The sequence below is a fragment of the Heterodontus francisci genome, chromosome 1 (assembly GCF_036365525.1).
Source record: "Heterodontus francisci isolate sHetFra1 chromosome 1, sHetFra1.hap1, whole genome shotgun sequence".
Taxonomy (NCBI): Eukaryota; Metazoa; Chordata; class Chondrichthyes; order Heterodontiformes; family Heterodontidae; genus Heterodontus; species Heterodontus francisci.
Window position 1 is genome coordinate 139,655,456 of NC_090371.1, and position 13,295 is coordinate 139,668,750.

Below are 13,295 nucleotides of genomic sequence, written 5' to 3' on the forward strand. Positions count from 1 at the left end.
CCCTTTAGCTACTGACCCCTCTACAGGAGCCCCAGACAGAGACACAGAGGCGAAACAACTAATGCCTCCTTCTCAGCAGGACAACCTTTCAGCCAGCCATCAGATTTCTGAAGTTGCAGTTCTGGTGCCTGGGTTGGTCAGGTGGCACCCTCCAATAGCCTCCCGCAAGGGTCTCGGTCATTGTGATGCACTCCCCATAACATGGCCCTCCAGAGAGATGGGGACCTTGAGGACAGTGAGGCCCTGGAAGGAGACAGCTCGTCGAGGGAGGAGCAGCAGGCAAGAAAGGAGGAGGAAGAGGGAGCGGAGGAGGATAATACTGAACAGAGCCCCTGCTGCATGACAACCCTTGGGAAGAGGACCTCCCACACAGCCTCCAGCATTCGATCCAGATGGGCATCGATGAAGGACGAGTCTGCCCTGCTCCCAATGCCAGGTCTCCAGTTCCCCTGTGACATTTCACTTCCGTCTGGTGCTGTGAAGGCAGCTCTCTTCCTCAGGATAACTAGCAATCTCAGTGATGGCTACTGTGGGGTGTCTCTATGAGCCCCTCACTTGATCTGACCCGCTGCCATTTTCAATCCCACTGACTCTAAGAGGTCATCTGCATACCAGTTAAGGGCTTACCCATTTGAAAATTGCAATCTTAAAGAGCTACCCACGGGAGGCAGGTTTCTGACCCAAAACCATACCCAGTTCCTGTTTCCCACCTCCATAATGAAAATCCAGCCCAAAGCGTCTGCAAAGGGTTATAGATAGATTAAGTGAGTGGGCAAACAACAGAGAAATGGAGTATATTGTGGCAAATGAGATTTCACTTTGGTAGGAAGAATAGAAAAGCAAAATATTATTTAAATGGAGAGCGACTACAGACTGCTGCAGTGCAGAGGGATCTGGGTGTCCTGGTGCATGAATCACAAAAAAGGTCAGTATGCAGGTACAGCAAGTAATTAGAAATGCATATGGAATGTTGGCCTTTATTGCAAGGGGAGTGGAGTATCAAAGTGGGGAAGTTTTGCTGCAACTTACAGGGTGAGGTGAGACCACACAAAGAGTACTGTGTACAGTTTTAATCTCCTTATTTAAGGAGGGATATACTTGCACTGGAAGCAGTTCAGAGAAAGTTCACTAGGTTGATTCCTGGGATGAAGGGGCTGTCTCATGAGGAAAGGTTGAGCAGGTTGGGCCCATACTAATTGGAGTTTAGAAGAATGAGAGGTGATCACATTGGAAAATATATGATTCTGAGGGGGCTTGACTGGGTAGATGCTGAGGGGATGATTCTTCTCATTGGGGAATATAGTTTCAGAATAAGATGGCTGGAATTTTACGGCCCCCCAACGAGCAGGCTGGTGGTGGTGGTGGGGGGCGGTGGTGGTGTAAAATTAAGTGGGAGGCAGGGTCGTTCCCAACCCGCTCCTGCCCCTGCTGCAATTTTACGTGGGGCGGTTGCGGCAAGTAATGGCCCGCCCGCCCCGGGCCAATCAATGCCCTTAAGTAGCCAATTAACTGCAACTTAAGGGCCTCGCCCTGCCGCTGCAGGTATTTTACCGGTGGCGGCCAGACGACAAAGACCCTAAGAACCCTGCCTGGTAAAACCAGGCAGCTTTCTTGCGGGTTGGGGTGGGGCATTCCTGATCGGGCACTCTGTACCCCACGGAGGGCTGTCCCCGAAGCCCCAACCGCCCCCAACGCACAACACTACCCGCCCCCGCCCCCCCAACCAAACCCCCTTGCCTCACCGGGGCCTGGTTGCTCTTTTTGGGCCTAGCTGCGGACGCTTACCTCCTTTCCCAGGCCATCCTTCCTGTTGCCTCCGATGGCTCGGTACAGTCACAGCAGTGGCCACTGCTTCCAATGGCGTTGCTGGGACTAAGAGCTGCCGCCCGCTGATTTGCTGGTAAGGAGGTGGAAGTCCTGCCCAAGACCATAAAATCCTGGCCTGGCTCCCCAAGCCCAGCTGAGGCGGGCTCGCCACCGAATTTTTAGCCGGTGGGCGTGGCCTCCTGCCCAACATAAAATTCTGCTGGGGTCTCCCATCTAAAGAGGAGGTGAGGAGCAGGAATTTCTTCTCTCAGGGTCTCGTGAAGCTTTGGAATTCTCTAACCCCAGAGAATAGTGGAGGCTGAGTCATGGAATATATTCAAGGCTGAGATAGACAGATTCTTGAAAGATACGGGAGTCAAGGGTTATGGGGAACAAGCAGGAAAGTGGAGTTGAGACTAAGATCACAGCAGCGAACATCAGAATGGCCTACTCCTGCTCTTACTCCTATTTCTTATGGAATTTCTGTGCAAGATCAGTGGAACCTTGCAGAAATGACATAAAATGCTAAAAATGGCTGTTTACACTATTTCTCCAGGGGTCCTGTCAATCTCCCAAAAATATGGCAGAAAATGAAGACAACCACCAATGGAAATTCAGAGATAGGGTGTTTTTGGAGAGTTGGGCACAGAGCTAGAAGGTGACAACATTTGTGAAGACTGTAAAGTATTTGACTATCACTACAATAGGATATGACTGTTCAACTTAAACTGCTTAGAACAAATCACTTTGATATTCAACATATAGGTCACTTCATTAGATTTTGACCTGGAAATTAAAATTGCCCACTTCGATATCCAAATCTTTGCATGTAGCATGAGGCTAAGTTGTTATGGTGTGTAAAACCACAGGCTCCAGTCTAAATGCAGTCTGTGATCAATGTTACACCCTCTATTGCTCAACAGCTAGAATGATAAACAAATACATGTTAGGAACAATCCATAACATCGTACTAAAAATTAAACAGTGCAAAGAGACTCTTGCTTCCCTGTCTGAGAAGTATGCGATGCAACTGAGAAATTTTAACAAGTGCTGATAATGAAGAATCCTACTCCCCTCACAACCCTGACTGAGTAGCTTAGGTGCTCTTAAAAACAACAGTGATGGAATCCCCCTGACTATACTTTCCACGGTCACACTTTCCAACAATAGGCCCGCTCAAACCGCCTGTACAATCTTGTTCTCTTCGCCTACTGCTCCGGCACCTACTCTCTGAGCACCTCAGGTCCCTCCATCCCTTGCATCACTCTTACAGATCTCACTGTTTACTGCCTCCTTTTTTTTTTACTGGTTCTAATTTTATTTTCCATGATTCTGACTCGAACACTCGTTTCTTTAAAATTCCATAAATACAGCGAGCGGAATGATCTGGAATTCAGCTGCAGATCAGTGGTACTTCCTCCAACGCTCATGCTCTCGACGTAGAGCCTCTAGAACGCCATTGGGAGTGAAATCTCGTGTGGTAATCCATCGAGAAAGCTCTCCCAGCTTCACATCCATCAGACGCTTCTCCGTAACTGGAACCGGCCTGTCCGCCATCTTCCAGCAGCTCCTGCTGTAAAGACCTCAGCTTCCATACTGAGATGCCCCCCGCCTACCTCAGCCTCTCTACCATGTGACCCTTCTTCAATTTCACTTTTCTTACCATTCATTCATGGAAAATAAAAGTTTCCTAGAACTCACTTACACACTCATTCGCAAATATCCAACTGCCTCTTTTTTGGCCCTCCACCCATCATGACAACTCTGTTGTCATTGACCTAGTTAGTGGCTCCGTCTCCTTTGACTTCAACATCTTAGTTCCCAGAAAATCAGTGTCACCAAATCATATTGCTCACCCTTGTACAATCCACATCTTAAATCAGGGGATGCAGACACAAGAAAATCAGGCACACAAGTTGCCGAGCTCATCAATCTGGTTTAATTACATCAAGTATTACTGTTTTTTTCCCCTCTGCAGACAAAAGTGCTCTCACCAGAAGGAAAATCCCAGGCTCCTTTTCTCCCCCCACCAACCACTTCCTGAAACCTCCAACAGCCACAAATCAATCAAGTGCGAGGAGCTCATGAATTTTGTTGTCACCCACATAGAGACCATCTATTCAGCTGCCTCTGTCACTTCCCTGCTGCTTGCTCACTAGGTCAAACATCCCCCAAACAATCCCCACTCTACCTCTGACGCCTGTTTCTTTTAATTTCTCCACCTCTACCCCTTTCTCCAGCTCATCCACAACGTGCATTTCCAGCTCCCTGAAGCCCATTCTGACCATTTAACTCCCCTTCACCGCCTCCCCACCCTGCCCAAAACCTTGGCCTTTCCTTAAGTCTATGTTACTGCACCGATGATGTCATTGGCCTGAAACTTTTGAATTTAATGGTTGTCTGCATTGGGAACTGTAGCCGACTTGAAAGCCCTGAAAAACAAAATGGCACTGGGCAGGAGTGATCTCAGGCCAGTAAATCGGCTCAGCCTAATCTTAATCCCTCCCACACATCATTCTCGCTGGGCAAGGGGGTTAAAACTGAAGCCACAGATTCTGGAGATGGCAAAGGCATATAAGAGTTTCAGTGGCATATGAGCTTAAATAGCCGCATCCTCCAGATTCAATGGGAGGACAGTAAAACAAAAGCTAGTGTCCTTCTTGAAGCCAGCTCCACAAGCATTCAGGCAAATTTCATGCAAAACCAACTTCATGGACTGGATGGCCAAAAACCGTCTCCCCCTGTCAGTTCCTGTTTTCTCACCTCTCAAATGGTCAAAGAAAAGGACAAAGAAAACGCTTCAAAGACCCTCTGAAGCTCTCTTTGAAGCGCGGCAGCATTGACATTGATGACTGGGAGAAACTTGCTACCAATCGTTCAAAATGGCAACAACTTGTCCATCAAGCTGCAGCATGTTTCAAGTCCAAATGTCTTAATGATGAGTAGTGGCAGAAAAGGAAAGGAAGCAAATCCTGCACTCCAGTTTCCACTACCTCGTGGGACATCCTGCCCCATGTGTCCAAAGATCTGCGGGTCGAGAATCGGCCTGTTCGGTCACCTGAAGACCCATGGCAGAAACGTGCGACCTTGAGTAGACATCATCCTTGAATCGAGGGACAGCTGACAGCAACAACCTTCAATTTTTCCTCATGCCTCTGAAGTATTTTGGGCAAAGTATCACCTTTTCTCCACCATATAGGGATAGAATGAACAGCAGAGGGTGCTTAGTAACCTTGCAGAGTGAATTAGTCAATGCTGATTTCTCTCCCACCAAAGGCAGCTATTTATTACCACTTTCGACCTTCTCTTGCCAAGAGTATTTATCAATCCAAGTATGTTAATTTTCAAAACTATTGAATCTTTCATCCTGACTTGGCTAGAATAATTATGCAGTTACCAAAGTAACATTCCCCCATTCCCCTCCTACCAATTCTAGTTTATACTAATCCAAATCACGGTTTCTATAATTTGTTTCTCAGATGGTCCATAGATTATCCCTCCTGATTAAATGGCTTCCATTCACAAAATATTCCTGGTTATCTAGAGAGACAAATTCACTTATTGACACACCTATAACAATGACTGAAGTTAGTTATCCCACTTGTTACTTCCATAGGCTGAGATAACTAGGAGTGTAATCAGACAACAATTGACATCGAGCTACAGCTTGGTCAAAGATTTAGGTTTCAAGGAGAGTCTTAAAGGATGATAGGACACATAAAGGCAGAGGGGTTTAGGGAGGGAGCTTAAGGCTGAGACAAGCGAAGGCTGACATGGTGGGGCAAAAGTGAGGAGGCCACAACTGCAGGAATGCAGAGATTTTTATTTTTTTAAATTTTTATTTAGAGATACAGCATTGAAACAGGCCCTTCGGCCCACTGAGTCTGTGCCGACCAACAACCACCCATTTATACTAACCCTACAGTAATCCCATATTCCCTACCACCTACCTACACTAGGGGCAATTTACAATGGCCAATTTTCCTACCAACTGCAAGTCTTTGGCTGTGGGAGGAAACTGTGGAGCACCCGACGAAAACCCACGCGGTCACAGGGAGAACTTGCAAACTCCGCACAAGCAGTACCCAGAATCGAACCCGGGTCCCTGGAGCTGTGAGGCTGTGGTGCTAACCACTGCGCCACTGTGCCGGGAGGGGGCTGTAGCACTGGAGGAGATTACAGAAAGAGGGAGGGACGAGGATGAAAATATTAAATGCGAGTCTTTAGGGGATTGGCAGCCAATGTAGGTCAGTGAAAACAGGGATAATGAGTAAGTGGGACTTGGTGTGGCATAAGATATGGGAGCAGATAATTGGATTATCTGCAGTTTGTGGAGAGTGGAGGATGGAAGACTGGACAGGAGTGCATTGATAAAGTTAAGTCTGGAGATGACAAAGGTATAGATAAGGGCTTCAGCCGTGCATGGGCTAAGGCAGGGGCAGGGGCATGCAATGCTAAGGAAGTGAAAGTTGGTGGTCTTTGTGTTGGAAAGGATATGCTAAATTTCCATTTTTTTGGTGGTGTTAGTTGAGGGAATAAATGTTTGAAACCAAGCTCATGGTCTGCCATGTGGTCATAATCCCTACCTTGCAATTTGATTAAAGCTAACAAAACAACCATTTTCAGGAAAACAGAAGAATGCTGTGTCCCACTCCCTTTAAAATACTTAAAAGTGTACACTCAGTCACATACTGTTTTCAGTGGACTTAAGACCAATGAAGACCAGTTTAGTTATTCCTGCTATGGAGTTCTGCTATTGGCATTATATGCCCTGGGCATAAACACAATGGTTTCCAATACAAACTAAAAGATTACACATCAGAATTGTTGTTTCTGCTGTTGACTGGGCTGTGAATAATAAATTCAGTTGCATAACTTGGTAAACCTCATGCAATAGGTCACAAATAGAACTTAATCCAGTAATTGGGAATAGGCCACTTCTTCGTGGAAATGCAGAGAGTATTTGACTTAAATAAGCATAGCTTTTTTCTTTTACAAATTGTAAATCGCTGCTGGAACAAAAGTCTTTCACAGATACAAGGGATCCCATAATGATTCAACTGATAACTGCAATGCCTAGTATGGAACAGCCATACAGACCAGAAAGGTCATAGGTTCAATCCTACAGGCCTCAGCTAGGAAAATCAGTTTAGGACATAATTGACTTAACAAGGAGATTAACAAGGAGATAAATAAAATCAGACTTCTAACTATGCATGTGAGGATGAGAGAAGACTTGCTCTTGTAATGGTTTTGACATTTCATATGAATCAGCCCATCTTCGCAATCATTTGAGATCTATACAACCTTCAACATTACACATGAAAATGCATATTACTAAGCAAGTCTGCTAAACGGTAGATTTTGCATTATCACTGTTCTGAATCTTAAAAGATATTTACATCTGTGCAATACGTATGCAACAATCAGAGGTAGGGATATATAATTTGCAGCACTGTCACCTCTTCAATTACAATAGAATTTAATATAAACCACAGAGCCAGCAATAGGTTTTAAGATCAGCAACTCAAAAAGATTGTAACAGCTTGTCAGCATGGCTTACTTAATATAAATAAAACTGTGAATCCTGAAGCAGATCCCTGAAAACAAAAGATTTAGGATAGGATTGCCACCACACCTATGCTTTGCTAGCTAGTTGTGCCGTGCCACATACCAAAATAGGATTCGACTAATATTATAAAGCAAGCTTGCACTGTCCAACACTAAATTAGAACAATTCCTTTTGAAAAGTGGTCAATGAAACACAGTCACTTAGGAATCTCAGCCAAGTCTACTCGTTTGACTCAAGTTACAGGTCAGGGAACTCCAGCTGTACACACCTCCCTTTCCCTGCCCACAATATGACCCTGTTTCTATGGCAGCATGCTGGGCACAGCCAGGCACAAATCAGCATGCAATCACATATGACACTGTATCTGAGCAATGAGGGACATGAAGTTTAATAGAGGGTGTGCTTTCCGAATTCTATTCAAATGAAACTTTTTCTTTTAAAAAGAAACCGGTATTGATCAAGTTCACAGGCAGTGCCCAACTGGTACTAAAATGCAGCAGCTCAGCCACTGCCAGAATAGCTTCCAGGTCTATCAATGTGAGTGCAGAAAGCTGGGTCAGCTCTTTCCACTCATCAGTTTGGCAACAGGTGAGATTAGAAACAGGAATCAGCATTTCTCCACAAGAGGATGCATTAAAAGAGTTGATGAATGATTAACCATTAGATGTACTTACATTTCTATTTAACAGCAGGCACAATGCTGGGAGATAAAACTATTCCAACTTGAGAATTCAGCATCAACATTAAACACTGACAGGCTAGGAAAGCATAGCAAAATAGTGAGTAAGGTTTCCTGTATTTGGCCAACATGGGGAGTGGGAGGGAAGCGAGGTTAGGGGCAATATTTCCTATGTTTGTAGCAAAATCATAAACTCGGGCCCAGAAAATCCATGGAAGGGGTTCATCCCAGCAGTAGTGCCTGCTAAAGTATATAGAGTTGGGGGCAGGGCGATGAGCAGCTGACCTCTGGCAGTTTGGGTGAGCTGAATCCAACACTCCATAATAAAGGAAATGTTATTGTCACCAGCAAGCCTGTGTCTGGAGGGGGGGGGGGGAGGGAAGTGCTTGGAGGGAAATTTCCATTGCCTCATCTTCAGAGTCCTCAGATAATGAAGCAGTCTCTGCCTGCATGAAGCAAGATTTGAACACCATTCACACTGGGGCTGACAGTTGACAAGTAATATTTGGGCCACACAAGTGCTAGACAATGACTATGTCAAACAACGGAATTTAAATCAATTTGCTTTGATATTCAATGGCAGTACTATTGCTGAATCCCCCACTATCAACATCCTGGGGTTACCTTTGACCAGAAACGTAACTGGGCCAGCCATATAAATACTGTGGCGACAAGAACAGGTCAGAGGCTGGGAATTCTGTGGCGAGTGATTCACCTCCTGACTCCCCAAAGCCTTTTCTCCTTCCTCAAAGCACAAGTCCGGAGTGTGATGCAAAGCTCTCCGCTTGCCTGGATTAATGCACCTCTACCACCACTCAAGAAGCTCAACACCACCCAGGACAAAGTAGCACACTTGATCGGTTTCCCATCCACCACCTTAAACATTCACTCCCTCCACCAACCACTGGTTGCAGTGTGTACCATAAACAAGATGCAGCGTAGCAACTCACCAAGGTTACTCCAACAGCACTTCCAAACTCATGAACTCATCACTTAGAAGAACAAAGGCAGCAGGCATGGGAATAGCACCAATTTCAAGCTCCCCTCCAAGTAACACACCATCCTGACTTGAAAACACATTGCTGCTCCTTCACAGGCACTAGTTCAAAATCCTATAAGTCCCTACCTAACAGCACATGGAAGGGGTGCATCCCAGCATTAGTAACTGCTGAAGTGTAGGGTTGGGGGCAGGGCGAGGAGCAGCTGATCTCTGGCAATTTGGGTGAGCAGCACCCCACACTCCATAAGGAAATGTTATTGTCCCCAGCAGGCCTGTGTCTGGAGGGGGTGAGGGGGAATGCAGCTGTTCTAGAAGGCGGCTCACCACCACCTTCTCAAGGACGATTAAGGATGGGAAACAAATGCTGGCCTTGCCAGAAGCCAACATACCATCAACAAAAAAAAGCTTCAACTGTAGCCCCCTTGACGGGGCCCATATCTGCTCCCATTGGTGGGACATGCCTCCTGAGAGACCAGGCATATCTTTGCCGAAGCTACCGGAAGACCTGACTGATGGCTGCATGTGTGAAAATGAAACTTGGGAATTTTCCCCCCTACTTATGTTGATGTCTTTGTATGGACAGGTGGTAGTCATGCAGAAAGGTTTCCCTCGCAGCTGAAACCCAATGTCTTGACAGAGAATTTGGCCATTTGGGTGGAGTCCTCCCAACGTCACATTGGGTGTCCATTTTCAGACCTGGTCTTTATAATTTTGATACAAGCTGCAAACAAAGGGCATCTTACTTAATCCCAAAATTAGAATGGGCTGGATTTTGTGCTAGAGGCGAGGCTCCCAGCACCGGGCCAAAAAGGCAGGGAGAACCCCGCTTCTGCCTTTTCATGCCGCCACAGAACGATCCTTCCGTCTTTTTTTATCAAAGTTTCAGGTACCAGGATCCCATCTCTTTAAAGACGGGGATCCCACCTCAAGAGCTGCTGGAAAATCAGAGGGCCAGCAGCTCAACAGGATTGTCAGTGCCACCGGGAGTGGTGGCCACTGCCGGTACTGCAGAGGCCTTGGACCCCAGACCCAAGGTCAGTCAGGTGGGCTCACCAGGACTAGTCTGGAAGGCCCTGGCAAGTGGAGCAGGGGGGGCGGTTATGCAGTCCATTGGGAGGGGAGTCCCGGGAGTAAAGTTGTTCCTGGTAAGGGTTCTCCATGGACTACAGATGGGCTAGGAAGGAGGGCCCCACCCCTGATCAAGCCCGCAGGGAGGGCACCTTGTGAAACATGGCACAGGCACCTTCCCCCTGCTGGTAAGATCCAAGTGACGGCGGAAAGAGGCCCTTAATTGGCCAATAATAGGCCATTCAAGGGCCTCAATTGGCCTCTGGGCGTGAAGGCCGTCGTCAGCCTAAGTTGCCCCTGGGAAGATTGCTTGGCGATGGGGAGGTGACAGGCCCTCCGCCCCCCCAGCTTCCCCCGCCATCTGTTAAGATAGTCCATGCCCACCCGCCTCTGACCCCACCTCAGGTGGCCTCACAAAATCCCGGCCAATATCTTCTCCCTATTAGGCTGGCCTATCTACATCTCCCTTAAAAGGAGTTTCTGAAAATAACAGAAAATGATGAAGATATAAGCACACTGATCAGTAGCTGAGGAGAAAAAGAAAACAGATTAAATTTTGGGTGGGCCCTTCATCAGACACTGTCAAGATAAGAGAAGCCCCATGGTGACCCACCCTTTATTTTTTCCTTGCTGTGGGGAAGCACCTGCCCTCCAATTCATGCTTCCTCATAACAGCTACAACTGAAACTAGTATCTCATCATGGGGTAAACCATGAGAATGAACCACATCCTACTTTTATGTGGCACTGTGCTGAATTCATTTATTGGCTGCACACCATAGGTTCTATCATGTTTTCTTGATACCTGTTATTGCATTAGTAAAATTTGCATTGTATCATTTTATATTTTCAATAGGTATAGCAGACTAATGCACACAACTGAGTGTTGAATATCACCATAGCAAAAATCCCTTCCATGAATCCAATGTCTGTCTTAACTCCCCATATGTATTTACATGGGAGATTGATCAGTATGAAATTGCTTCAGTTTTTATATATTTCTTTTTCTGCTACATTTTTGATGATCTTCCCCACAATATCTCAACACTGGCTTTAATAACTGACAGCAAGCAAATTTACATCAGGGGCTTTATTTAGAAAGTTTACCACTGCAAAACATTCCAAGCGGAAGAATCTGATGACACTGTGACAGCATGTCAATGATACCAAGACTGTGAATTGTTTTATTTTAATATTCTTCTCAGGTTGATAGCACAGATAATAAATTCTGAAACAAGACTTGCCAATAAAGGAAGTCAACACACACACAAAAACTGTTCAGATTTCCATAGAAACAATGCAATGAATTAATAGAGCATGCACTTCAGAGGCTGAGGAATTTACTAACAAATTTATTTGACCTTTGGTAGTACTGCCTGAGGCATCACACTGACACTGGCTCTGTCCCTGTATGCCCCACTTAATTGGTAGGGCAAGATAAACTGCGAGAGCTAAAACTCAAAATCTAGTGCAAATATACCTATGCAGGAAGTCAAATATTAGCAAATCATGCTTCATATTGTGATTTCATTTCAAATAGCATGAGGTTTCAACTTGGTTTTAACTTCCATTTCTTCAGGCTGCAAAATTGTAAAACATCTTCGTCTTCTTTTAAACTCTTGGGTTTTCCAGCTTTATAACCATGGTTACAGTGAAGATTGAAAGCTCATTATATATACTCAAATATCTGTCACACTTTGAGTAGAATTTCATTTCGTCAGCACCCCAATTTGGCTATGCATTTTCTCTTACCAAAACTATTATCACTGCTCTGTTTCAGGCCCTTTTGGCTAATATGTGAAAATGTACTTACATTTGTGATGGCACTCTTCAAGGGGCACTTAGGCCTGTTGGGAACTGCTTAGTGCTAGAGAATAACCTGTACAATTATAGGAGGTTCATCGAGTGTGTGCTAGTTCTTTGCTGTACTAATCCAAAACTAATCCTACTCGCTCATAATTAAAATCAATCATGACAATAAATGTAAATAAAACATGGGTAGCTCTGGTCCTCCACCCCATGGAGGTCCACATACCAAAAGCATTCACCTGGTCCATCCTGCGTATATTGGCAGCTATGAAAACCGCAACATTTTTTCCACGTTCCTCTTTACTAAATACACAAACATATGAAAATTGGCAGGCAGCTGGTCCACCAAGCCTACCCTACACTCAATGCCTGGAGCATCATGACTAAATACTTTCTACTCCTCTGCAACCATATAATCTACTGGGAGAGAAAACCAGTTCAGGATGTCACATTGCCAATGTGTACATAACTGCTAATCCACTTACCTTCTATATGATATGATCTCTGCCCCAGTCAGGAACCAATCCAACTCCTTCTTGAACACATGCAGAGAGTAGGACATAACACGTAAACCAGCAAAGTATTCCAGAGGTTCCCTGCTCTCTGAGAAAAGAATCACCCAACATATAGCCTATTCCTACTTTGGTGTAGTTTAAATGCCTTCCCCAAACTGAAAAAATCTATCAATAGGCATGCAATCAAGCCCTTTAAATTATCTTAATATACCTCTATCAGGCCGCTTTTAAATCTACAGTGTTCTAAAGTAAATAGACCCAGATCTTTAAGCCTATCTGAATAATCAGAAGCAATTAGAAGTAAGAGGAGGTTACTTGGTCCTGATTCTATCCAGTTGATTTCAGTTATTGCCTGTAGTAGTGAATGAAGTGGACTCTTACCAAGATCAATGAGTATTGCATGCTGGTGAGACGTTAACTGTTTTAACAGCTCTTCATATGGAGTGTTCTTTGGCTGTTGTTTAATAGGTAACTGGTACCTCAGCCCGTGCTGTTCTGCTAGAAGTTTCCATATTTCACCACGATGCTGCCGAGGTACTCCTGTGTACAGATTTTTAAAAGTTTCTTTGTAAAAATGTTAATTCAACCAACTGCTCTTAAATTCTTAATGCTGAAAATTTTAATCAGTCATAAATCATTGATTTAATAAAATGTGCTGAATTTGGAAGTGTCGAGTGTTGGAACAATTATCCGTGCAACAGTTTTCAGTGGGACTCAGTTTGGAGAATGCACGTTGGAGGATCAGTCAAAGCATTGCTTTTAAGGAATTATCAATTTATGCAAGTTGCAATTTTTAAACTATTCTGGAAAATAGAAAGATTTACAGTAGAGGATGCATTTTACTTAA

The 13,295-nt window shown here is 44.9% G+C and overlaps 1 protein-coding gene across 4 annotated transcripts in view; it reads right to left on the bottom strand.

The window, feature by feature from the left end:
* Positions 1-13,295, bottom strand: part of tbc1d1 (TBC1 (tre-2/USP6, BUB2, cdc16) domain family, member 1) — a 329,569-nt gene that overhangs the window by 53,091 nt on the left and 263,183 nt on the right. For all 4 annotated transcript variants that reach the window (XM_068036947.1, XM_068036966.1, XM_068036956.1 and 1 more), the window contains exon 14: positions 12,830-12,988. In XM_068036947.1, the coding sequence (XP_067893048.1) occupies positions 12,830-12,988 (159 nt within the window). The remainder of the gene's footprint in view (positions 1-12,829; positions 12,989-13,295) is intronic.